General features: G+C 33.9%; 3 protein-coding genes and 1 long non-coding RNA gene across 6 annotated transcripts; 3 read left to right on the top strand and 1 right to left on the bottom strand.

Annotated features, from left to right (window-relative positions):
• Positions 1 to 865: 865 nt before the first annotated feature.
• Positions 866 to 11,852, top strand: POLD3 (DNA-directed DNA polymerase). The gene is made up of 8 exons (XM_088218482.1): positions 866 to 1,014; positions 5,003 to 5,058; positions 5,144 to 5,268; positions 8,964 to 9,123; positions 9,625 to 10,052; positions 10,269 to 10,787; positions 11,271 to 11,397; positions 11,520 to 11,852. Exons 1-8 carry the CDS (start codon positions 946 to 948, stop codon positions 11,656 to 11,658), a joined length of 1,623 nt encoding a protein of 540 aa, XP_088074608.1. The 5' UTR covers positions 866 to 945; the 3' UTR covers positions 11,659 to 11,852.
• Positions 11,853 to 13,108: 1,256 nt separating this feature from the next.
• On the bottom strand, positions 13,109 to 14,763 carry LOC148266491 (uncharacterized). The gene is made up of 2 exons (XR_015818595.1): positions 13,650 to 14,763; positions 13,109 to 13,572 (listed from the first exon to the last, which is right to left on the bottom strand). It is a non-coding gene; the product is annotated as an uncharacterized LOC148266491 (long non-coding RNA).
• LOC110812559 (protein trichome birefringence-like 42) lies at positions 14,748 to 16,780 on the top strand. Its single transcript, XM_022039367.2, has 5 exons — positions 14,748 to 15,074; positions 15,555 to 15,726; positions 15,825 to 16,000; positions 16,131 to 16,289; positions 16,378 to 16,780. Exons 1-5 carry the CDS (start codon positions 14,785 to 14,787, stop codon positions 16,670 to 16,672), a joined length of 1,092 nt encoding a protein of 363 aa, XP_021895059.1. The 5' UTR covers positions 14,748 to 14,784; the 3' UTR covers positions 16,673 to 16,780.
• Positions 16,781 to 17,806: 1,026 nt separating this feature from the next.
• On the top strand, positions 17,807 to 26,984 carry LOC110812513 (uncharacterized). Of its 3 annotated transcripts, none has more exons than XM_088218479.1 (6): positions 17,807 to 18,245; positions 18,337 to 18,426; positions 18,643 to 18,919; positions 22,467 to 22,551; positions 24,754 to 24,820; positions 26,706 to 26,984. In XM_088218479.1, the coding sequence occupies exons 2-6, from the start codon at positions 18,352 to 18,354 to the stop codon at positions 26,853 to 26,855; spliced, it is 654 nt and encodes a 217-aa protein (XP_088074605.1). In that variant the 5' UTR covers positions 17,807 to 18,245; positions 18,337 to 18,351; the 3' UTR covers positions 26,856 to 26,984. The 3 variants fall into 3 exon arrangements, with proteins under 3 accessions (XP_088074605.1, XP_088074606.1, XP_021894996.1); XM_022039304.2 differs by lacking the exon at positions 26,706 to 26,984 and adding an exon at positions 25,295 to 25,636 and having other exon boundaries at positions 17,812 to 18,245; XM_088218480.1 differs by lacking the exon at positions 18,337 to 18,426 and having other exon boundaries at positions 17,809 to 18,245.
• Positions 26,985 to 26,990: the final 6 nt, after the last annotated feature.

The following is a 26,990-nucleotide window of genomic DNA, read 5'->3' as shown; positions in this document are numbered from 1 at the left end:
TAAAGGTTCACGGGTAGCGGGACCCCTATGGGTCCCCATGGATACTAGTAGGCTGGTAAATAAGGAAAAATATGTTGTGTCATAATTGAGATGCAAAAGGCGTGATAAGCATTATGTTATACAGATCCTATGATTTTATGATGATGATAATGTTATTGCTTTCATATATTGTTTTATGAATTTCACCGAGGTAAGTGGATAGTTTTATTATTGATAAAAGAATTTGTTGTAAATTATGCTCCATTGGTCTTTTGTATTTTCTACCCACCTTTACCTCCGTGACGGTGAGATAGTGTGATGTCTTTACTGGGCTGGTGTAACTCATTCCTTATTTAATCATTTCAGATCAGGAAGATATTGTTCCCGAGCCCGTTTCGTAAGAAGACGGCGAAGGGGACGCTTGAAGACTCCGTAGTCATATTTATAGCTTTTATTTTCGAATTTCTCTTTTAGTTAGTTTGTTCTTTTATACTTTGAGAACATTTTTGGTTTTAATGTAAGGGATGTTTAATCATAATTTTTATTTCGCTTCCACATTTGACCTTTTTAATACACATATTTCATTTCAAAATTTCAGGGTGTTACATATTTGTTTATAATAATATTAATAAAAAAAATTATTCGGACAAATTACACAAGTCAAATATTTCACATGAATATAATCAAAATTTGACAAAACAGATATTTAATCGGTTATTAGACTAATACGAAATCTTATTTGTTTAATTTCGCATTTAAACGTGTAAAAGTATCATATTAGGATGTTTTATCCGTCCAGAATTAAATAATCTATGAAAAATACACCAAGTCACGTGACACCGTAATCAATCACGTGCCAAAAACATATCGGATTCGATCATCGGATTAAAGCTCCCGCTAGAGAGTGGCGGGAAAATCAGTGCCCTTACAAGAGGGAAGACTCCCCTAATCTTGTCTGTCAACGAAATGGCGCAAATCGAAACCCTAGGCATTCTCCAAGAGATCCAAGCTCTCGTCTCTGATCAACTTAAAGTGGTAACTAAAGCTACTCCTCTTTCCGCTACAATTTATTTTCTGAAAGATTAATTTCCATCTCGCTTTGATCCGTCAGTTTAAATTTTGCCACTTCTGCTTTAGTTTTCCATATTCATCTCACTTATGCTCTGGTCTCAGTCTTCATAATGATAATTTAAGACTTATTTTTTGGGCTTTGGGTTCTTTTTTGAAGATTTCTTTCTGGCTAAATTTTTGGTATAACGTTCTGGGTGTTTGGAAAAAATTGAATCAGATGCGGCATTAGTTTAGCTTTGGCTTTTATGCTCTTTAAGCCGGTTCGGGAGTAATTCTTTTTTTTTCTTTTCCTCCCTATTAAATTTCCTTACTTTTCTTTTCTTCAATATTTATGTAGTTATTTTGGTGATGTAACTGGAAATTTAGAGACAATAAGTTGTGAAAATATGTTAATTGAGGCGGGTCTCTTGTTCTTGATGTTCAATATTTGATGCTATGAATGCATCTTGTGCCATGGGGATGGGATTGTTGCTTGGCTGCTCTTGTTATGCTTTTCTTGTTTTTAGGATTATGCTTTCCATTTCAGATGGTAATATGTAATGCTATAGTAGATCAGTATAACACAAGATTAAGTCTTTTCTGAGAATAAAAACTGGTTTGGAAAATTGTGGAAGGGCTAAGCAAATTAAATGTGTGTTAGGACTGAGAAACAAGGAATATACTTGTATCAAGAGGGCACCATGGAGTACAACCCAATTATAAAAGCTTTGGAAAACCAGTCAGAATATCTATAATCTGAAGTTAAAGGACGACCCTTGAACAAAAAGTACAACAATTGGAACCAAACAGCTCTAACTCTACCAAAGGAAGAAACTAAGCCCTCAAAAACAGAAATGACCTTTTTTGCACTCATTACTCCAGATGCTATGCCATGCCCCAAATCTCTTCTCCTGTGGAACCTTCCAGTACCCAACCCAAAGTAAGGAATCAAGGGCTATGCACCAAGATGGAAGGAGAAAGGATATGCCAAAAGGAGATGATCTGGAGTCTCAATCACCTTTAGACCATTAACTAGACATTCTCCCTCTTTTGAAGATTATTAATGGTGACAATCTTTTTTCTTTTTTTAAAAAATCAGTGGTACTTCTACTGCTGCCAGAATAAAGAAGGCAATTCTAGGAGACACATTGAGTTTCCAGATGAGCTTCAATAGGAAATCACTTTTGAGTTATGCTGGATGATCCTTCCTTTCGCTATCTCCCAAATAAAGAAGGCAATTATAGAAGAAGTGCTGTGTTCCAGATGAAATTTCTTGGAGAAATCACTCCTGGGTCATGCCAGAATGCACATTGCACAATGCATATAGATGATTTCACTTTCAAAGCACAAGTAGAGCCCAACTTCGGAACAGTTATGATTTCCATCTAAATGGAAATGTGGCAAGCAGAGGTATTGAAGAAGGCTTGCTTATTCAACAATCTCTTAGGCATTTGAACTTCTCACTAGAGTATAGCCTATACTCCCTGGCTAGAAGGGGAAGAGAATAACTCACTTATGGTTGCTTATTTTCTTTTAGTTAGACTACATTAGGAAAGTGCTGGTGTAAGGTCCCTCCTTCTCAATAATTATCATACCTTATCCAATGCCTAGAGCTGATCCTCATTCTCATGCAATCATAGAACTCACCCCACCCATATTAACATTCTTCCAAATGCTTGAATCATATGGATCTCTATGTTATTTTGCCCTCCAACCCTCATCATCAGTTTCAAACTTGGCAGTGATCACCTTCCGCCAAGAAATATTTTCTTGTACCAAAAGAAGTCTTAAATTCTCCAAGTCACATAAGGTACTTTGGGAAAGGCAAGATATCCCGATATTTATAAAAATAATGCCTGTAATAGCGTCAACCAATCATCATTTATAGAACATAATTAGAAGATCTCATTTGGAACGACATCAAAAGAGGATTTTAACGTTAATATCCCGGTGAAAATTCTAGTTGAAATGGCTTTTCTTGCCATTATGAGCTTTGAGGGGCTCATCATGCTTTCATTAGGAACACAACCATAATGCTATAGGAGTGTGATCCTGATAAAAAGGCCAGTTAAGCTTTTTTTTTTCCTTCATCTCAGATTATTCTTTAGTTGTGATACTTTTTGAGCTTGTTAGCCAAATTGTTTAAAAGTCCTTCAGCTGCAAGGAACAATATGAGCTGAATATGGCTATTTTTTTAGAAGTCTAGAAAACTCGTTTCAGCATTTCCAGCCTGTTTGAAATATATAACATGCTTTACCTAGCTGAAACTGAAATAGTTGTTTGCTATACACTTAGGTTTCCTGAAATACCTTGTCATGATTGGGCGGGAATATAATGTCAAGTTAGTTGGTGTAGGAACCAATAAAGGAAGTTGGTTAAAGAGAGTTTTAAATTGTTGGTTAAGGCAGAATCTTTACTCGGTATTTTCATATATTCACAGCCACTGTGAATGACTTATCATGATTGGCGGGAATGTAATGTCAAGTTAGTTGGTTTAGGAACCAGTAAAGGAACTTAATTAATTAGAGTTTCGAATTGTTGGATAAGGCAAGATCTTTTCTCTGTATTTTCATATATTCGTCGCCGCTGTATACGTCCTGACAAAACCGTTATGCACGGCCTGGCACCTGTACTGGCCAGCCGGCGTGATTCCTTATATAATCCTGTACCTTAGATTGGGATTCCTAATGAAAAACCTAATATTATCAGTCTTTTCGATTTCTTTCTATTCTCTCCTTATCATTCTCTTCCCTCTACTCTCCTTCTCATTTATTTTCTTCTCCTTCTCATCCCTCATTCTTCTCTACAACCGTCACAAGTTCAGGTCTAGGCTACACATGAGCCAGAACCCTGACATGCCTCTGATTGCTTTTGCGGCAAAATGCTCCCAAATGCGTCTTCTTGAGGAGCACCTACCTAAGCATGAGAAGCTTTTGCTGTTCCTGAAATTAAACATGGGTTTATGCACTCCAATTTCAGTTAAATCTTTAATCACTTCTTTTTTTGGTTAATTAGGCTGACCTCAGATGAATAAGAACTCTTAGGCCCCGTTTGTTTGGTGGTAAATGGTACTCAATTAATGTACAATATTTCACAGGTGTGATAAAATTCTGTTTGTTTTAACTTCCAACCTAATGAGATGGTAGTAAACGAAGCCGATTGGCAAATTTGGAATGAATTTTAAAAACTACCGAATCGGTAGTATGTGATGGACAGATAATTTTTTTTCTGTTATACTCTCATAAAATATGCTTAATAAATTAACTTGTGGTAAATGATTATTTCAAACACAATTTAATTTTTTAGTTCTTGAAATAATTTTAGATTTAATATAATAATATATAATTACAACTATTTGTTTCTAATATATAAATAATTTTTTTATTAAAATTAAATTAATGTGATAATATAAATAATAATTATTTATTTTATCAAATATAAAAATTTAATTTGATTATATGTAATAATTATTTATTTAAATACAAATTTAATCATATTTTTATATAATTTTTTTTTTCATTACATAGTTCTTATATACCATTTACTATTGCATATAATAAAACATAGGTAAATTAGTAATTTGACTGAAAATATAATTATACCATTCTATCATCCAAATAAAACAACTGTCATTAACATACATTAATACATAATTATCCAAATATAAAAAAAAATTACCATCATCATCCTATGTCATTGTCATTTAATCACTGATATTGTTATACATTAATTACCCAACACTAAAATTTATTCAAACAGAGCCTTACTATGTTCAATTCTAGCTAACTCTGCTAAATATAAATTTTTGTTTTCACATTTTAGTAGGTCCTACGGATAATCCAAAAGCTTCTTTTTTGTAACCTTGGCATTACGTAAAGATAGTTTTTGTGAGGGGTCCATGTAGTGTTGTTATTTTGATAAATGTCTGCTTGAACTGCGAATAATCGATTCCTTTCATTGAAATGTTTGTTAGGTATCCTACAAGTGGTTGAGTCGCAATTTTTTGGTGTCATCAAATGCCGCAAAACAGTAAGAAAACTTCTGTTTGAGAATATACTCAGTGGCTGATCTTTTGTTTTAATTTTTTCATTAAAAGAAGTCATTGTATGTTTAGGTTGCTTAAAGAGTTTGTTGAGAAACATGGAAGTGGTGTGGAAGTGCTATATACGTTATCTGGCTGGCTGAAGGACAGTCCTGAAAGTTACCATATAAGGCTTGTTTCTGGCTCTAAGCTCACAGGTTAGATTTGTATTGAAGTTCATGTTGATTCAATTATAACAATGTCAGTGAGAGGAGAAATAGAGCTTTTTTAATTAGAAACGAAGATCAATTTGGAAAATTCGGAACTAATAAAGTCAACTCTAATGAAGGGCTGGTATGATGGGCAGGCCATGAAAAACCAATTTGTGAAACATATGACAATTGGATCAATTGTGAATCACCATTCTAGCCTGAATGAAGACTAAGTGTGCTTCCTCATAAGTTTTGTCCTTTGTCCAAATTATGATAACCAATGTGTGTTTGTTTGTAAAGAAGGAAAAAGTATGATTAAGAGGGCTAGGTTGATCAAATTCATGATTTTTTATCATAACGCTCAAACTTCTTATATTATCGTGGCCATGTTCCTATTAAAGAATAATGGTTCCTCAGAGCTTATTATAGGCAAGAGAAGCCATTTGAACTGAAATTTGAACAGGTTATCACTGTTAGATTCCTTGACTGATGGCTTTACAAGTTAGATCTTTAGTATGTCCTACAAGTCTTTAGCTGATATATGGGTTGATGCAATTACAAGCACTGTTTTCATGAATAAAATAAGGATACCTTGCTTTTCCTTAAGTATGTTTTTTTTTTTGAAATATAAGAAAAGTAATATTATTCACAAAGGTACCAAGATGGTACTGCTCATGTACAAAACATAGTTACGAGTTGATTAAGTGGTCCATGACCCATTCAAAATCATCTTAATTTTTGATGTCATAACCTAATAAAATAGAACCAAAAGTATAGATCTATCTATCTTTAATATTTGTAATGTTAGTCTCAATACCCTCAAAAGCTCCTGCATTTCTTTCTTTCCACACAACCCAAAAAATAGTTAGGGAAATAAGGAACAAATATTTTTTCTTCTTACAATAACCTGTCCAAGCCCACAACTCTTTACTCACATTTTCAGCTATTATCCACTTAAGTCTAGTAAACCCAAGACAGAATTCCATATGATGTAGGTCGTCGGGCACCACAGAAGTAGATGGTTGTATGTCTCATCAAACGATTTGGAAAAGTTGCATCTGTTAACCATGGTAGCATCTGTTGCATGTCTCAATGCTTTTGCTTAAGTATGTTAGAATGGTTTTATATAAGTTTGAAATCCTTTTTGATGTTGGACAAATTACAGCTAATTTGCCTACTCACAGATTTGGGAATAGAAATGTAGATATCACACCTAGGATTATTAACTGTCATGCCTAAGATGTGATTGAATAACACACAAGTATTGAGAAATACTCAAAGTAATTAAACAATTGAATGTTGATCACAAGGAAATTTTAAAGATATCTATGGAGTGCCAATGGGGTTGAGCACAAGCCTGTATGGAGTCTCAACGAAGAATGAATGGTTTTATGTTAGATCTCTTTATTTTGCATTTGAGCAAGAGAGGAGAATTTGATGATAAATTCCCCTCAAATATGATTTGGGAAGTGAAGGTGATTCCTAAGGTGACTTTTTTTGCTTGGGAAGTGGCTAAGGAGAGTATCCTCACATTGGATAAGTTGGTTAGAAGGGGGAGAATCTTGGTGAATAGCTACTCATCTATGTAAAAGTGGTAAAGAGACAGGCGGTCGTATCCTCCTTTGACGCCTGTTTCCTCACCCTCATTCGGTCTTTGGTCTACGGCCTTTTTGGTTAAGCTGGGTTATTGTTAGCACTCTAAGGGTTGTGGGCATGGAATGACATTCTAGGGATAAGCAATTCCTAAGGCTTATTGCTTTAGTTATCTTTTGGTCAATTCGGAAGGAGAGCAAAATAGAATAACTTTTGAAGGGGATGAATTTTCTTTTGATAGATTTAAAGATTCATAGCTTCAGGCTCTAACTTTTTTTTGTTAAGGAGCCAATCGTTGTATCTCTAGTGAGGATCTTGGGAACCTTATCGATATTTTACTAGAAATACAAATAGTTTTGTCTACCGGTTGCATCCCCTTGATACCACATTGTACAATTTTACTTCTAAAAGATTTTATAGTGCAGAGTAATCTTTTCCTGAGTAGGATTGGATTAAGAAACATTAAGATTAATAAGATTAGAAATACTACTTCTATTACAAATAGGAAAACTAATAAATGGTATAGTAATTTTATGTTTAAAAAAGTTATGATTTTTAATCTATTTAGACAATCAATAGCTAATTTATTGCGCATCATTTTTGGAACATAAATTAGTTCTCATTTTTTATTCACTTCTTGCAAAAAAAGGATAAGTCTTTTAACATCTCATCAAGGGGTGCTGTTCAATTACCAAAATGACATGTTAATCAAAATATTAATAATGTCTCTGGATCTAACTTAGAGAAAGAGGATATACTTTCTACAAAAAAAAAAAAAAAATCCAAAGATATGGAACAATGTCCTCTATTCTTGTCAAGAGAAGAGTTATTCCCTTGAAAAACTCTTTTTTTTCTTCCTTTTCAAGTAATCTCAAGAATAGAAAGGGGAGTGAGCACAAAGTCTTCAGTGAAATCAGATAGGATTGGGACCTAATCTGATGGAAGACACTCTGAGCTGGAAGAGTTGAAGATGAAGAGTGAGTCTTGAGCAGGTGGAAGACAAAGAGGAAGATTTGAATTCAGAGATGAGTGGTGATCTAACTAGGAAGAAAAGGAAGACTATGCACGGAGAGAAGAAGCAAATGTGGTGAAGGCTGGTGGAGGGAGAGGAAGATTGGAAGCGTACGTGGTGAAGACTGGAAGAGGAAGATGAGATAATGCGTGGTACAGGCTCCAGTGGTGCTGCGGTGCAGAGCAGAAGAGGAAGAGGAAGACCGGAAAAAGAAGATAACAGAAGAAGAAGAGGAAGATTGGAAGAAGCAGAGAATAACAAAAAGGAAATGGAAGATTGGTGGCTGTTGGAAGAGCAAGATGCTAGGGTTAGGATTTTTAATTGTATTAAATATAAATATATGTTATGTATTTAATTGAAATTAAACTAATAAGAGTACATATGGCAAACTGGGTATTCTCCCTTGAGTCAAAATCAAATTTGATGGTTTTCATGTTAAAAAACTGATGTGGTGTGACAGGTTAGTTCATTTGGGCTTAAGAGTGATATAATAATTCAATGTATCTATTCTATATATAACTAAGCTGGTTTTGGGGTAAAAAACTGGTAGGGTATTAGATGGATTAATTCAGGTTCACCAGGTCAATCCTTGTGTTGCCACTCCTAGCTCTACTTGATATTATTGAAATGTAAATAAGGGAAAATGTTGCAATTGGAGGCAACAATTTGCTATACTTGATATGAACAATTATTCAATTGTTCTTGATTTCTCTCTTAAAATATGTTTCTGAAAGGACATAAATACAATGGTTAATGTGTTCATTTTGATACATCTAACTTTAGATTATAGGTTTTATTGCTATTGCTGTGATTGTTTTATGCTGAGGTGGCATGATTATATAGACTGCCTCATTCCTAGGGTAAGTTCTACAATAGGCATTCTTTTCTTTATACACACACATGTATATACAAAATGGAAATGGAAGAGGTGTGGCTTGAAATCACCTCCCAAGAAAAAGGTGTGGCTTTAGAGTCTTCATTTTGTGTTTTTTCCATGCCATGATTGACTGTTCTTGTCCTTTTTTCTTTATTATAAGGGGGGGAGGTGACAAAAGAGAGATTATTTAAATTGTCTTTTCCCCTGCCTTTAATGCAGAAGCCAAGCAAGATTTTGATGGAAATTGCTCACTCCAGGTCTACAGTGTGCAAGCTAGCATCCCGGAAGACCCAGCTTCACTCTGGAATGCTGAATATGTACAGGCAGAAGAGCTCTTCAAGCAGCCGCATACTTTTGATAATTTCTTGAGAGACAACAGGTGTGGTGTCCCTGTTTCCTGTGTGAAACCCTAGTTTGGTACATATAATCTGGATACCTGAGAGCTTGATAGTTGTTGCAGCATTTAGCATTTCTGGTGGAGGAATTTCATATGGTGAACTATGAATTGGAAAATAGATCGCATATATTTCACTAGCTTGTCATGATATATTTTTATCATGGCAAATATTATGACTTGCTGATAACAAAAGAAAAAATAAAATCATTTAACTGCTACTAGCAAATTAGTTGGTTGTTTTAGGAAGTTAATTTTTTCTAAATTCTGTAATGTGCATCTTATAACTTCTTACACATTGAAGATGATCTACAATTCTGGTTACTTCTTTTTCAATGTCATTTACTTTTAACATTCAGTATTTTTTGAGGAACTTCTAATATTCATTTGGATAAACAAAAGTTAGCAGGAGTAAGTTAAACATACTTTTGTTATGCCTCTATTTGGTTTCACTTTCTCAATGATAATTTTTTTTGGTATTATCAGGTTCTGTGGGATTTCTAATTCTTTTGTAAAGTGTAATGTTGAGGGAAGCTCAACAAGCATTGCTGCTCCACAGCCCAAAAGTGAGGCAATTGCTGGCTCCTCTAGGCATACTTTTACTTCTGCTGTGTCAGCACCTCAGCAAAATAAAGTTCAACAATATAGCCCAAAGGTGGGCCCTCAGTCTTTGAATGTGGTAAAAGATGTCAAAAATGAAACGAATAGCAAAGCAGATAATGAACAGTCTACCAAAGCTTCTATGGATAAAGAGAAAGTCATTCCGATGCCCACTAATAAAAAGAAAAGCCAAAATGACAATAATTCATCTGAAACTGGAAGTTCCTTGGCAAATTTATGGGGCCGTGCAGCCGTAAAGTCAAAGCCCAATTCTGCACCAGCGTATGACAATAAGTCTATCACAGATCCCACTGGTTTGTTTCATTATGAATTATCGACCCTCTTAGCTAGAATGAAGCAGTTTCAATATTGTAGATGTTCTTATATTTATTTTCCTCAAAACAAGCTTCTGCTCAAAACTTTTTATTGATGCACAAGATCCTGAGCTTTAATATTCTCTTACCCACAACAGATCAGATCCTTGGCTGACTCTTTGTTTTGTATGTGTATGTTCTTATATGTCTAAATAGGTAATGCAGATGCTCAGATACATTTTCTTGAAGCTGTTGATAACCGAGATAGTGATGATGAAGACGCTCAAGATGTCAATTTAACGAGGGCTTCCAATGGTGAGGACAGTAGGAAAAGGAGGTTAGTCTTAGATTACTCGGATGATGAGTATGAAGATGCTGTTAGTTTAGCATCACCTGATATTTCAGGACAGTCAAGTCTGGGCACAAAAGGAAATTGTAAACCACTAATTCCAGAGAAACCCAGCTTAGTACTGAACAAGGAGAAAGAAAATGAACTGAAGGAAGAAAATGAACCAAAGGTCAAGGAAGAAATGTCAACTAACTCCAACCAATTGCATCAGGACGATTCTTTGGTTTTAAGAAAAAGTATGAAGAGTGACATTTCCTCTTCCGAGAAGATCCAAAATGGTGTTTCTGCAAATGATATAAATAAGGAGAAACCAACTGAAGCTGCTAATAATTCACCTAAACGGAGAAAAGTTTTGAAGACAAGGATAGATGAGCGTGGAAGAGAAGGTAAAAATAAAAAAGTTGTTTGGGTCTTTACATTAATATCATTTGCATTAGATTACTTGTAATGTTGAAAGTCTTGTTACTTACAACTTCTTGTACACAACAGATGAAACTTCAGTTTCATTGGTGTTTAATTTTTCAGTTTAAATTCCTTTGTATCTTTTTCTGACTGCATGTTGCCCTACATTTGTGTTCTTGGTCAGTTCGGTTAGAGTTGGAAGAATGTTATTGTGAACTGTTCATGGTGCATGCTATATTGGATCAACAGATTTTGTGAAAGTGATATCATTTAAGAATTTGGATTAACTCGATATCTATTATGTTTTGCTTGGAACATTTAGACTTGCATGGACATGCTCTGTGAAGCTTAAAGAGAGAAATGCATCTGCATACTCATTTGTTGGATGCTCTAGATGAAAAGTGTTTGTGCCAGTAGATTCAAGAAGATTACTTTTCTCGTTAACTTTCCTTTTCAATCCTCTGCAGTAGTCGAGGTAGTTTGGGAAGGCGAGGAGACAGAGGCGAAGAAAGTTGAAAGTGATGAAACAAAGAAGGCGGACAACAATACAATGAAGAAAACAGAGAATCATATGGGCAGAGATGGCGTTAACAGGTTAATGCTGTTCTTCTTCTCAGTAATCTTGCTCTAAGTATCATGTTTATAAATATAATGAAGAAAATAAAGAAGGGTAATGCCTATTACTCATGCTCTAAATATCATGTTTATAAATTCAGGGTCTCAGCAGCTAAGAAATCACTAGCAGTTGGTAGTACAGCTCCATCAAATGCGGGGAGCAAAGCTGGAAACAAAAAGGCTGGGAATGCCAAGGATCCTAAGCAAGGGAACATCCTCTCATTCTTTAAGAGAGTCTGAGCATGCTCAAACTTTAATCTATCAATCTTTACTCTTTCCCTTTTCTTAACCTTCAATATATATATATATATATATATTGTGTTTCATTAGGTGTATTGTAGAGGTTTAATACATCAAACTCAAATCTTTACTGTGATATTGATGAAAAACTGTTATGATTTGAGAATGTGATGTTCGTTAATTTGGAAGGAAAATGTGAAATTCTATCTTGTTGAAGATAGAAAAATATCTTCTGATTCGATATCCATAATTTATTTAAAGATAAATGCATTTTATTTTAAAACTATAAAAATATTTTTAAAACATATGTTAAAAATGAAATTTAAAAATACATCAAGAATTCATTTCTAGTGAAATAGGCAAGAATTTGTTTCAATAAAGAAGAATATTTTCTTATTTAGTAATAAATGTTAATTTTTTTTGTAACGATTCTAGAATATAAGAAAAAAAAATTATAAGTTAAGCGTAAAAATAAAATGAATAGTTAAAATTTATATTTTTAACACAATAACTTAAATTATCTAATAGTGTTACGAAAATTAAATTTTGAAAAAAATACAAAAAATAAATAAAACTAACATCTTACTCGCAATTTTTTTATGGATCGAGTTCTAAATCTTGGTTCTTTTGATTTAAAATGGTTAAATAAGAAATGAATTACACTAGTCTAATAAGAATATCATGCTATTCACCGACCCAGAAGTAAAAGTTGGTAGAAAATCAAAACAAATAATGGAGTACTTAATTAAACAAATATATTTATTAATAATAAAATAATTTACCGTTCACTTAACGCGGCGAGATTTATAAAAATAACTTATAGAGACAATTACATATCACTTATCATGATTTCATATGCAATCGGTAACATGCGCACATTATAAATTTATATTCAATAAATCAAACAATAACTATCTATTTCCATAAGTCTGCTAGTATCCATGGGGGTCCATAAGGATGTCCCCGCTACACGTAAACTATTTTCTTTAATATTCTCAGTTAACAGGCCGTCTCTATATCCCGTCCGGTATGAACACCAAATTATTAAAGTTTAATACGTCGTCTGGTATGAGGGTGAAATGGACCATGCCTATACCCCGTCTGTTATGAGCGCCAAATTACCAAGTCTCAATACTCCGTCCGGTATGAGACAATGTTCACACTAAGTTCTCTATTGTATCCGATCCGTCTACCATTTCCCAGAATATCTAGTAAGGCTGCCGTTTCATCTATTCACTTAATCACACAATTTTCTATTTTTTTTAGTCTCCATTTTCTAATTCAATGGTAATCACATAAATCAAACAATATATATATTCAAAACTATAAAATTGATCAATGAAATACTATAATGCAATTAATTCTAAAATAATTCAACAGAATAAACAATAAATAATTTCTGTTTCTGCCTCCATTAGTAACCTGTAATTAATTACGAATATTTTCTAAATTACATAAAATATTGTATTATTATTTATTTAAACTTCAATTCCATAATAGAGAATATGATGAAAGATTCTTACACAATTTGATGCCCGAAAAGCTAAGCTGTTGACTGCGCCTATCGACGGTGGCCGGGTTCTCTGAATTTTTTTTCGGGGATTAAAACGAGCTATAAGTACTTACAAATGCCCCAAAAATCCAAAGCAGTCTCAGGACCTATTTTTGGCCAATTCTGGAATTCTGGCATGGCGGCTCTGTCGTGCTCCAGCGACAGTGTCGCTGCCCGCGGTGGCGATCAGCCTCAGATCAGCTGTTTTAGGCCGATTTTGCATTAATCCATGCGAGAAAATACGTTAAGGGATATTGGTTGGCCGAAAAAATACAAAATGTCCAAACTCATCGGCAGCGGGACTCTCCGATGCAGCGACTCCTCCGGCTCACATTGCGGTTGAGTGTTTTGCTCCATTTAACCTGTAGAGAATGAAACAGTAATTACAATTGTAGAAAAATTATGAAAAATAGGAATCGGGAAGGGGCTTATCGGAGACATTTTGTGAAATTTCCTACGGCAGCGCTGCTGGACTTTGCCCATCAGTTTCTCGCCAATCCGCTGGTTTTTTTGCTTCGATTTAGGCATGGAAGTGTTTAAAATTGAATTCTGAGCAAAAAAAAATTGTTTTATCTCTTTTGGCGGTCGGAAAGGGCTCCAGTGCGACGGGGGGTGGCGGCAACCTCCTTCTCGGCGGCTGGATCTTCTTCTCTAGCGAGGGGGAGTCTGGCGGCTAGGGTTAGAGTTTAGTGTGAAGGGGGTTATTTATACTTGTTCTCTTTTGATCTGGGCTATCTATCTCATTTGATCTGAATCGTCCGATCGCGATTAAATAGTGAGTGAATCTGGACCGTTCAACGCGATTTAATCTGGACCGTTTGTGCCCGCAGGGGCATATCTGGGCCATTCGATCATGGGCACGTGGATCGCCCGCGTAGCCTCCCGCGTGGTACCTCGTCAGCGTCTATTGCCATGCGGTGTGTCTTGTTTCGTCGGGGTTGCTGACCGGGCATCTCACGTGGCACAATTTCTTCAAATTGTATTTTGACCCACAGTTTTTGATTTTTTAAAAAAAAATAACAAAAGAATCCAAATTTTTATATATATTTTTCTTAAAATTATTTTCAATTTCATTCTCCATCAAATTTTCTTCAATTTTACACTAAATTACAATTAAAAAATTGAAAAAATTATATTTATAAATTAATTTAATTTACATTAAATTAAATTTGGACATTACACTTTCTTTTTTAGTAACGAAGGAAATAATAAACATCAATTTTCTCTGTTTGCAGGTAAAATGAACGCATATTTTCGTTTCTTTTTTAAAAAAATTTAAGATTTTCGAATTATTTTGACAATTAACAAGTAATTTCTGATCCATAAGCTGCTCGTAGAATAAGATTTCATCTTAAAAAGGGTATACGATTAATACGGTAATAAATATTCTGGGAGAAATCTAGGCGTTTTAAACAATGAATTGAATATTCAAAAAAAATATCCAAATTAATTAAGACAGAATCTGATCCTAATTTTCTTCCCCTATTCGAATGTGAGTTTATATAAAGTTTATGTAGTCTTCATAGAATTTCCCAAGACAAGACAAAAAAAAGGGAAAAAAGCATTAAGAAAAAATGAGGTCAGTTTGGTCTGGTTTCTTTTCGGGAGTTGCAGTTGCTGTTGTTCTGGTTTTATTACAGAAGAAGGTAGAAGCTGGGCATGGAGATGGAGTAGAAGAAGAGAAGAAAGGGAAGAACTGTAACGTCTTCAGAGGGAGTTGGGTCTACGATCCGTCGTGGAACCCACCGTATGATTCGTCCACGTGTCCCTTCATCGGACAAGGATTTGATTGCATCAAAAATGGCAGACCTGATAAGCTTTATCTCAAATATAGATGGCAACCCACTCACTGCAACATTCCCAGGTATTTTTGTGTGTGTGTATGTATATATATATATATTGATATAATATGTTAGCTACTTCTGTTCAGTGCTACCCCTTTTCCTTTTAAAAATTAAATAATTAATTATTTATATTTTAGATTTTACACTCAGTGTTACTATTTTAAATAATTATTGATTTGATTGTTTTTTAAATGGAAATTTTAATCTTACATAATTTATGCATGATTTACCTAAATGATGCATTTGGAAGTAGTAGATAGAAAGTAACATTCCGCATATACACGTATTTATGAACTTTAGTCAGTAGCTCCTGCTAATCTTTGAAGATAAGAATAAATTAATTTCATTCTTTAATATGATTTTTAAAGTTTTTAAATATAATAATTACTTGGTTTTAGTTCTTCTTATTGCCCCAAAATATGTTTACTAAAACTAAATTTTAGTAAACATATTTCAGATGCTAATTTAATAATTTTGAAAATAAAATTATACGGTTCTAGATTCAACGGTAAGGATTTCTTGGAGAGAAACAGAGGGAAGAAGATCATGTTTGTGGGAGACTCCCTCAGCAATAACATGTGGGTTTCCCTCACCTGCATGCTTCATGCAGCGGCTTCAACACCCAACTACACTATAAATGTCCGAGGCTTGCTCTCTACATTTTCTCTCCCGGTAACACATTTTTCTGATTCATTTTTTGGAAAACTACCAAAAATTATCAATACGTATTATATAAATATCTTTCTGTATGTATATATATATATATATAGGAACATGAGATTTCGGTAATGTTGCTGAAAAGTGGGTTCTTGGTGGATCTTGCGTATGAGAAAATAGGGAAAGTCCTAAAGCTTGACCGCATTAGCACCGGCAATCAATGGCTTGGAGTTGATTACTTGATCTTTAATTCCTATCATTGGTGGGTTCATAGAGGCCGCTTGAAAACGTATATACTCGTCATCGACTCTTTATTCATTCTCTCTCTCTCTCTCTCTCTCTCTATATATATATATATATATATATACGTATGTATGTATACCATATATGTAAGGAACTAATAACATGTAAAATTGCAGATGGGACTATTTTCAAGTCGGAGAGAAAGTTGTCAAAGAGATGGATCGTATGGAGGCTTACAAGATTGCCATGACAACTTGGGCTAAGTGGGTTGATCAATACATTGATCTTTCAAAAACCCAAGTCTTCTTCCAAGGAGTTGCTGCAGTTCACATCAAGTAAGCCATATATATATATATATATATATTATTTTCACTATTTATAACAAATTAATTTTGTGTTACGTTGAATGATATGAGTATACAGTGGGAAGGAATGGGGAGAAGCTAAAGCAAAGAGTTGCATAGGGCAAACGAAACCAGTAGAAGGAAGGAAATATCCGGGACCTGGGATTGACGGAGAAGCCATTATAAGAAGAGTGTTGAACGAGATGAAGAATCCTGCCTATTTACTTGACATTTCAGTATTGACCCAGCTCAGAAAAGATGGTCATCCCTCCATTTATGCCGGCAGAGGTAAAAGCTTAAACGACTGCAGCCATTGGTGTCTTCCTGGTGCTCCTGATACTTGGAACCAGCTCTTTTATGCAGCTTTGATTTAGTTTAGTTGTGTTTAATTCATTTTCATCAACTTGGTTTCAATCCATTTTTATTCTCTGTCAGTTCCCTTTTCTTGTTCGTCTTATTAAATCTTTTACATTTCTTATTCATCTCATTTAGTTTTTTGTGTGTTTTTTTTCTTAAATTTTTATCATGTTATATATATATATGTATATTTTTACATGTGTGAATATATTTATACATGTAAGTGAGCACAGTGCAGCAGCAGAAAGCAGAGCACTAGGACAATAGACAGAAAATATGCACAGGCTTAATAGTGAAAGGTATTTTTTTTTTTTTAAATTAAGACGATAAAATACAAAAAGCTTTTGATAACAATGAATGTCAGAATTTATTTTTAATAGGTTTAAAGTAAAAAATTAAAATATATAATTTTTAGAAATAAATTTAATTTTTATTAAAAATTTATATTTAAAATTTTTAAAATATAAAACTTTTATTTTATTTTTTTAAAATAATAGTACTTATTATAACTATTTTTACTGATTATTAAATGATTTTTGACTAAAATACTTTTAATAAACAACCATTTTAATTGATCAGAGTACAACTTATGGTAGAACAAGTTGTACTCATTCTAAATAACTACTAAATTTGTGTAAGAAAAAAAAAATGCAGATTGCCAGGGCAAAATACTGGTTAAAAAATAAAATAAAAAATCGTTTTATTGATATAAATTTTAACTAAATAAACGAAATCCAAACAGGCTTTGTGAATTAATTAGACAGAAATTTTATATATTAAAAAAATAGTGAAAATGTTTTTTTTTTTAATAAATTTTGATCGAATTAGATAAATATCTTAATCTTACACACACAATTTCTACTTTTTGCATTTAAATAAAAAATGAGAATTAAAAATTAAAAAATTTAAAAGAACAAAAATTAAAAAATAAAATTTTTGGATATATTTATAAATATTTATTTATTTCAAGCCCATTTTCATTTCCATGAATTTTTTAAAAATTATTTTCACTTTCAAATTTCATATATTAAATTCACCAAACCGGTTTACACTCAAAACCAGATCTAATTTAGGCCCATTGGGCCTTAGTTTTAGCCTAACACTTTATACCAGCCCCTGTATCCGACCCATTTAAGCCCTAAAAATAACAACCCGGTTCGCGTGATGGACCCAGAGGGACGACGTGAGGATTGACACGGGACCAGGTGGTCGAGCGCGGTTGTCAACAGAAGATTCAGGGACCGTTGCGTGAGAAGAAGCTGCTGCGGCTATAAGAAGCAAGAGAGCTGGAGCTCTAGGTATCTTTTGACGTGCCGGGATTTAGGCAAAAAGGGAGGTTTTTCTTCTTCGTTTTTAGGGAGAGTGCAGAGGGATATTGGGGAAACAGAGGAGGCAAGGGAATTTGTAAAAGGACTCTTGAGGGTGAAAAGCGGAGGACAAACCCAAGAGCGAGATGGGATGGCAGCGAGCGAAGTGAAAAGGAGAAAGTGATTGAGGGAAAGGAGGGAGATTGGGTAGCATCCGGAATCTTCAGTTCTGCTGATTTGCGATAAGGGGCTAGGGCAGCTGCATTTTTTTCCAGTTGGACCGGTAATGTAGAATCTTTTGTATATGTTTTACTTTGCAAATTAGCTTTGAGGACGAATGAGTTAGTGGTGAAATTTTGTTGTGTATAATATAGACTGGTTGATCTGCCATGTTATTCGAGGAAATGCATTTACAAAGTCATGTTGCGAGGATGTGGCAACGTCTTCTGTGTTCCCTTTTTAAGGTGGTTGAATGTATACAGTATCTGGTAGCAAAACCAGGGATGATAAATGAATATATATATATATATATATATGTATGGATTTTTCTAGCTCTTCTTTTTCTATGAATTTCTGCCTTGCTGATTAAGGAAAATCCAACTACAACGCGGAATTTCTGCAAATAGTTTTTTATCTCCTTTCACACCGAAATATTTTCTTGCTTGCTCTTTGTTGCACAGAGAAAGTTGTCTATGTTGAGCCATTGTTTTGGTACTCCTGCTACTTTAGAAGTGGTGGTTTCAGCAGAAAAAAGTCTGAGGGAGCCTGTGGAAGGAAACTCTGGCCAACTGAAGCATTGTCACATAAGGGAGTGCTCAGTCAATTCGGAGACCATGGAGCATAATGCTGGAATTTCTCGTTCCAATGTGAAGCAATCTTTGCAGTCCTCAATGCCTACCAAGGAAGGAAAAAGACCTAAAGAAAATAATCCAAACACCTCTACATTTATAAATCATGGTAAGTGACTCTTTCTTCAGATAAGCTGTAGTGTATTTTCTCTGTCATTTAGAGCACCAAAATGTTAGATGAGTATGTGCAATGTCTTAGAAAAAATGAAATTGGATTTTATATAAGATTGTTATTTCTTTATATTGGAATTAATGGATAAATCTTCTTGTATATGATTATTATTCTAAATTACCACTGGAAATGTATCCTACAAGAATGGTAATTAGGCAGGGTGGATGAGGCTTGTTTGGATCATTTTCCAGTTTTTATTGGCTCTGATCAGGTTATTTCGGGTGTAGGTTGATTAAATTAGGATCATTTTCATTTTGGGTATCATATGACAAAGGATTCGTTGCCTCACCTCCTGGTCAGGTTGGTTGATCAACGCCTAGATAATTTAGGTTTGGCTTAACCTAAGTTTATTATCCCTTTTAGTTTTATTTGTAATTTTGATACATGGCTTAAATTTTAAGGTTTTTTGCTTTTATTTATTTTTTTCACTTCACCATTTAAAAATGCAACACAAATTGATTAAAATGTGTCTTCACACATAGATAATTAGATGTTTGTTATTCAATCATTTACTATTTACTCCAAGTGTGTAAATAATACAATTTATGTATTTAACATGTTAATTCTTAATTAAATTAATTTTTTTGATAATTAATTCTTAATTAAATTAATAAGTCTTAGATAAAAGTGTTAGACTTGGTTGAGCACCAATCAGGTTCAGGTTGTAAGAGTTGGTTGGCTTTTGAGTGTAATCTCAAAATCTGTGTTTGTTGTTATATTGCTTTCCTAGTTCTGAACCACCTCGATAGTTTAGTGAAAGAGGCCCTCCCACTTTTGTTGTAGATGTAAAAGCAACTCCACCACTAACCTTGCATTCAGTAATGTCACATGCTCCTCTTTTATGCCTGACTAATGGAGGATCATCTCCCTTTCCAAAAGAGATTTTAATTCACTTATGGTCTGTTTGGTTCAATTTCTATTCTATTTTCAACCTATTCTTCAATCTCGATGTCTTGATATGTAGAAATGGATAATTATTTTCATTTTTTAATTCACAATTGGCAATTCCATTCTTATGTTGAATTCCATGATTAAAGACTTCTACTTCTACCTACTGTATCGAGTTTTGGTCTTTATACATGAAAGAAGACTTGACTTTATTTTAAAAAAAAAAAATGAAAATAAACGTGGCCTTATAGGCCTAGGAACCAGAATTGAATATCATCTGAATCTTGATTTTACATTGATCGCACTTTTTTTTTGTCGGTTTAATTTTTCTTTCTCATTGGTGGAACTAGGTGATATCTTAGCTTTTATTGGTATACTCAAGAAAAATCTTCGCTTTTAGTAGTAAGATGAGGGGGCCTGTTAGAATCTGTCGGATGAATGGCACCATATTGGTCTTTGTTTAAGTGCTCCTACTCTCGGCATTGGTTTTTTGGTTGTCCAAAGTAGTGGAACTTATAATTGGCTCAACTTGAGGCAATGCCTCTTTAGCCATTAAAAGAAGAAAATGAGGCAATGCCTTATTGGTTTGTTTTGTTTACTATCTTGTTATTGCCCTTTTTGCCTACTGTTATGTGCAATATAATGAATTATTTTTTATCCTTCGGATTAAAAAAAACAAGAATGTTACTTGCAAGGGACGAGAGGGTGCCATCCATGTATAAAAGCTATGTAGACAAAAACCTTTATCAAAGTATTTATGACACCCCTCAGACCTGCTCTCATAAGAAGAGTATTGAGGATATAAGCACAACTTGGTCAATTGTGCAATAAATATGTAAATTATGACTAACTTATGCATTATGGACTTTAGTCCAAATTCCAATTCTGTGGAATAAGAGCAGTAATAAAATACAAATAAGATAAAGATTTGAATGAAAATAATATTTTTATTTTTGGGTGATTCTTTGTCCAATTCAAGTTGGGAGTTTATATAACCCTTCCTTAATGGGTAAGAATTTAAGTTCATGGCTGTGAAATTGAGAATATGAGTGAAGTTGATCCAGGCATGTATTAAGTGTGTAATTTATAACTAACTTATAGGTATGAAATAGGTCTAGAATTAAATAAGAATTTAATGTATTTCAACCAAACGTAAGGATTTGGAACCATTGATCTCTAGTTCGAATATTTGGATGCAGTGTTGTTCTGGCTTTCTTTTCTTTTCCCTTCTTTTTGTTGGCTTAGGAATGTTTCTTATCCTCTACATTTGTACTCCTTTCTTCTCTATTGGATAATCAAAATCCCCAAAAAACCAATATTTTTATTTCTTTCCAAATGATCCAAAGATGGCCATGGGGAGCAAAACTTTCTGAGAAGGTTTGATTGCTTAATCCCACAGCCTTCTGTCCTCTGAACATGAAAATAGTAGATTGACTGGCATTCATCCTCATGCAGGAAGCATCGATTAACCAGAATTCTACTGTTCATCAATAGTCAGAACTTGGTATTTTCTAAGTGAAAATGTAATACAACATTATTATCTGCAGATGTAATACTTTTTTTTTTTTGAAATAAAAGAGAAATATTATTATGCACAAAGATATCAAGGGAGTACCATTCCAAAATACAAAATTAACAGTCGATCAGGTGGTCTATAACAGCTCCAACATCTTCCCAATAAGCTATGTCATGACCATTCAAAATAGACCTGCAAATGTAATACAACATCATTATGATATCGAAAAAAAGTTGAAGTATATTCCTAATTCTGGCCCTCTCTTATTCTCATATAACCTTTTCTTCATCATCTATCCCTTTTTCCTCTCTTTTTTCCCACCATTGTTCGTCTCTCTTACCCTTCTATTTCCTTCTCTTTCTACCTTAGAGACGTTCTTTCAGTACCATACTGGGGAGTGGCTCACGGACTTTGATGCGCATTTTTAGGCCAATTTCAATTGGACTCCTCTATGACATGGGCTTTCTTGTATCCTTATGTATGAAAAAGTGAGTGACAAATGCTTGAGTTGGGACCGCTTTCATTTAATTTCGGTCTTAAACTCTCTCCCACTTAGTCACTGTGGTATCTAACGTTTCCATCTTAGTCATTGCTGGAGGAAGGAGATAATTTTTTTTTGAAAACAAGCAAAGAAGGATTACATGAAATGACATCATAAAACAACAGTTGCTGTTCAGTCAGAAAATAATACTGCAACCATGGAATATAGTTGTCAGCTGACCTTAAACAATTATTCATATGATTCGGCAATGATTGTGATGGCCCCATGCTTGTAAATAAGAAAATTTGGATTTACAATTGCAAAGACAGCTTGTTTGTTATGTCGGAGAGATGTTTTAGTACTTAGATGAAAATGGGAACATCAGCCAAATAAGAGATTAAGTATGGATTGTTGTCTGTGAAAAAGAACTTCTCCAATCTCCGTACAGCGTAGGATATTTAATATTGCCCTGCCATGGTTCATTTTTTTTTCTCTTTCCTTTTCATCATATAGTTTACAATTTTTACTCCAAAAAAATCACATAATTTTCTGTTTCTTTTGCTCTTCTTGAGCATAATCTGGCTGGGTATGTTATGCAGCTGCAATTGCATGGCAGGAGAGTAGAAAAAAGTGGGTAGGGGAACAACCACAACAACATAGAATGGCAAAGGATCCAATTATAAGGTACTGTTGTTTAAGTGAAGTTATTTTTATGTTGTAATTTGTTATAATGGTAGGAGATTTGATATCTTGCACATGATAAAAATTATCTTGTCTCGAGTAGGTTTTGCGCTTGGAAAATATTCTGCAGTTTTTCATTTCATACATGAACTAGTGATTGAGTAGAAAAAGAATTGGAAATGGATTGAATCAAATGAGCTTTATGAAAGCCAAGTAAGAAAAGTACCTGGATTCTGAAATGTCAGATAACTTGGTTTATGTGAAGAAGATGTCATTACTTCATATTCAGTAATAGTGTTAGAGTCCGTATACACAGTGATCAAGGATATTGTGGAATGTTGATCTGTTGGAGCAAGCTTTATCATGAAACGATTAACTATAGCCATCCTTCAGTCAGAATTTCCTGGATTCTCTATTTCTTAACCAGTAAATTTTCCATATTTATTGTCTTAGATTAACTATAGCCACCCACAGTGTAGGTTCTAAAATACAGGTAGCTCTCTTTTTGCAATTCAAGAAAATGTAAAATGTATGTTGAAGCCCTATATCTTAGTAAAAATTCCATCAAACTTTTTTTGAGGGGACGGAAGTAGGGATAGGGGCTTGACCTCATAACCTCTTAGTGGATGTGGATGCTTAGCATTAAGCTTTTGGCCCTAACATCCAGTTAAATCTGATATAGCAAAAGAGATGTAGTTAGATATAATGTGGATGCTTAGCATTAAGCTTTTGGCCCTAAAATCCAGTTAAATCTGAAATAGTAAAAAAATGTAGTTAGATATTAATTTCCTCAGATTTATGCCACTACTTCATCCAAATAGATCACTCTTGAAGAAATGTACAGAGGAGGGAAGAGTAACAGGGATTGGACCAGTGAAGAGTGCAAGAACTTGCTGAAACTACTGGCTACAGTATCTATGAACGGGAAGAGGGATCAACCTTTATGGAAATTGACTATAATTACCTGATTAAATATAATGAGCTTTGTTTTTAAGTATCAGTAGCATGAGACTGCTGCTGACACTGTGGATAGTTGTAAAAGCAAAGTTTGGGGGGAACCACAATGATAAAGTTGAGACAGCTGACAATAAAATCTTCACACATAAGAAACATCCAAATCATACTATCAAGCAACATCTCCCAGAGATGCCCAATATGATTAAGGAGATGAAGTTAGCCCAACACGCTCTTACTGACGAGCAGCATCCTGGTGATTGGTAGTATATGATTGTTAACCTCACCCCATAATGATGGAATCAAGACATTTGATGATCTAGCTCCTCATGTTCACTTAGAAAATGAAGGTTTGGGATAACCCACTCAATGCATTTGTTGCAGAGGCTAGCTCTAGGAAAGCATTGGGCTTTAATCCCAAGAAGAACTTGAAATGTGGTGGAAAAACGAAGAGAGCCAAAGAAAGGTTCAAGAAGAAACAGGATGGAAAGATAAGGAACAAGGTGTCCACTAAGTATTCTTTTTATAATTCTATAAATGATTAGCTCTTTATTGCTTCTAGTAGCAATAAAAACATAGATATGAATGTTTTATATACTAGACTAGACCATGTTGAGCACGACAAAATAAACAATTTAGCCAAACAAGGTTTATTGGGTTCTATTCAAAAATTGAATTGCCACTATGTGAAAAGTCTTATGGAAGATAGATTGACTGGAAAACCATTTTGTACGGCTATTAGATTCAAGAAGTCTTTGCAACTCAAACACTCAAATATTTGTGCAATGAGTGTTAGACAAGAAATGGGGTATCCTATTGTATTACATTCTAGATGATTTCATGAGATGTGGTCATTTGTATTTATTATTTCACAAATCAGAAGGTTTTTCTTGCTTCAAAAGGTCTGTAATAAAAATTGAGAATCAACTCGAGAGATATTTAATCTCTAGTTTATCTATTGTTGAGAAATGAATCAATTACTTCAGAATTCCCTGCAACTTGCTGGTCCTAATAATTGGGATTAATGACTATTAATGAGGGGACTGCACCAACATAAAAGAAGGCCACCATCAACCCTGATCCAATAAACGATCAATCTCTCTTTCAATTTAGTTTCTAACAATGCTTTAAATTTTTATGCAATCTAATAATGTCTTAATTAGTATCTAACAACACTGGTTTTCTCCATTCATTATTTACGACAAGGGTCAAACAACTTTAGATAATAACTGCAATAACTTTCTGTTGTAGCTGGTCAACGACATATGAAGAGCTCCTTTCGTCGAATGAGCCTTTCTCCAAGCCAATCCCCTTACCAGTAAGCATGTTATTATAATCTATGTACAAAGGTTAGATGTATCATTTTTGGTCATCCGACTCTGCGTCTTTCATATTGTACATACTGAGATTTCATTTGTTATTGCTTTTCTACTGAGTTTCTCCTTAAGTTAATCACCAGCTGAAACAAACAACATTACTTCTCTGTTTAACATGATAAAAATGTTAAGTTAGTCACAGGAAATATTTGCTTCAACTGTATATTTCAAAAAAATATAAATTGCTTCAATTGTAAAGTGCTAAAGAAAAGGCAGCGTAAGTTAGTCCCTGGGAGTGGTGCTTGAGAATATTTGTGCTTTATATGCATATGGAAATATAATCTTAGATTGAAAGACAGTTTTCTTGGGAGAACATTTAGAAACTCTTTTGGAAGCATGGTGCTTATTTGGATGCTTTCTTCCCCTGAAAAGAAAAAGCTGCTTACTTTTATTTGATTGACTATTGGATTGTGCAGGAGATGGTAGACTTTTTAGTTGATATTTGGCAAGACGAAGGCCTCTATGATTAGATCACTGGCCGAAACATTCGAATTACAGAATTACAATGATGATTTGTCGATGTTACTGTATTCTAGCCAAAATATTGTCCGGTTTATATTAGCTGATTCTGTCATCCAGTAGGAAAGAGAGGCCTTCATTTGTCTTCAAGCTGGTTAAGTGGCGATATCTGTTTTTAGAATTATGATATCGCATTTTGAGGAGCTTGATAATTGGTTCTAGTGAATATTCACTGTATCCAGATTGAACTGACGCTTGAATGAGGTTAATAAGAAAGATGATATACAGTTTTCTAAACATATATTTATCTACGTTTATTGATTAGACATGGTTTGTTTTCAAGTCAAGGATGGGCTTGAATGGATGTCGGGAAGGGTCGGGTAGATTTTTTCATTCTATGCCACTGATGTTCAGTTGAAAACTGCTTTGAACTTGTGGTTGTGGGTAAGCATACTCCTCGGCAATGCTCGGTATATACTGGGTTTTATTCTGTCTTGCTCAATGTTAGATGTTTGAAATCATAGTTGTTAGAATCAGATTTAATGATCAACCCAATTGGGGGTTGGAAACTAGTTTTTTAATTGGTATATGTATTATAGAATATGAAATTGGTGAAACTAGTTTTTTCTTTTATCATCTTTTTATTTATTTATTTATTTATTTTGCTATTTTTAAGAGAGATTATTTTTTTGTGTATTTTCTGATATTTATGTTTATCAATCATTAACAACTATATGCATATGCATGTAAATACATAAATTATGAATCATATCTAATATATTTATATTTGCAGATCTTTTACAAATTAGAAAAAATAATTATATCTTATACTCCGTGAAAATTGTTTTATGTTCTACTAATAATATATTTACTTTTTTATATTTAAAAAAAATGTAAGTATAAACTTTACAATTAGAACACTAAGTATAATTGAAAATATAATTGTAATATATCATTCTACTCTTATCAATGATACAACACAGTTTAAATTCTATACAAAATAGAATACTAATTAAACTAATTTAAAATTAGATGCATTAATTTAAGTGGGCGGATCAGTATAAACACTAAGATTCATACTAATACAATTTCTGTTTTTTTTTCACTAAAATAAAATAATTATTTAAAAACTAAAACAGAAAATATTAAAAATAGAAAAATAAAATAATTTAAACTATTATCATTATGTTTTATTTATTAAAAAGTGGGTGATGATTGTATTTATCGTAGTTACAAGGTAGAGCATAAGAATTCGTTTGAATTCTCACTATACCTCTGTTTTCTGGTCCATCCAAGTTTGAATTCTCTCTCCATATCTGTGTCATCTGATCTGTGTTTTCCTCTCTATCGAAAATGGTGGTGCTGAAGAGACGAAGACGAACTGAGAAACCCTGCCAAGAAACCCAAGAAAGCGCCATTAAAGATGAAGGCTTCAGGTGCTTTCTTCATTCCCTTCGAAACCTCTTTGGAGAAGACACCCATTTCATCTCCCGAGTACAATTCCACCGGCGCGGCTGACAGTGTTGGCGGCTGGGATGACACGTACTTTCGTATATAGCCAGATAGGGGTTTTGTTCTAGTTGGGACTAAACCCTAATTATACATGTAATTTGACATGATAATGGATGAAAGTTACAATTGGTTCCATCCTGT

Source organism: Carica papaya, chromosome 4, assembly GCF_054855325.1.
Source record: "Carica papaya isolate Zhongbai chromosome 4, ASM5485532v1, whole genome shotgun sequence".
Classification (NCBI taxonomy): domain Eukaryota; kingdom Viridiplantae; phylum Streptophyta; class Magnoliopsida; order Brassicales; family Caricaceae; genus Carica; species Carica papaya.
The sequence above is the reverse complement of the archived record's forward strand: the minus strand, read 5'-3'. Positions and strand labels throughout refer to the sequence as shown.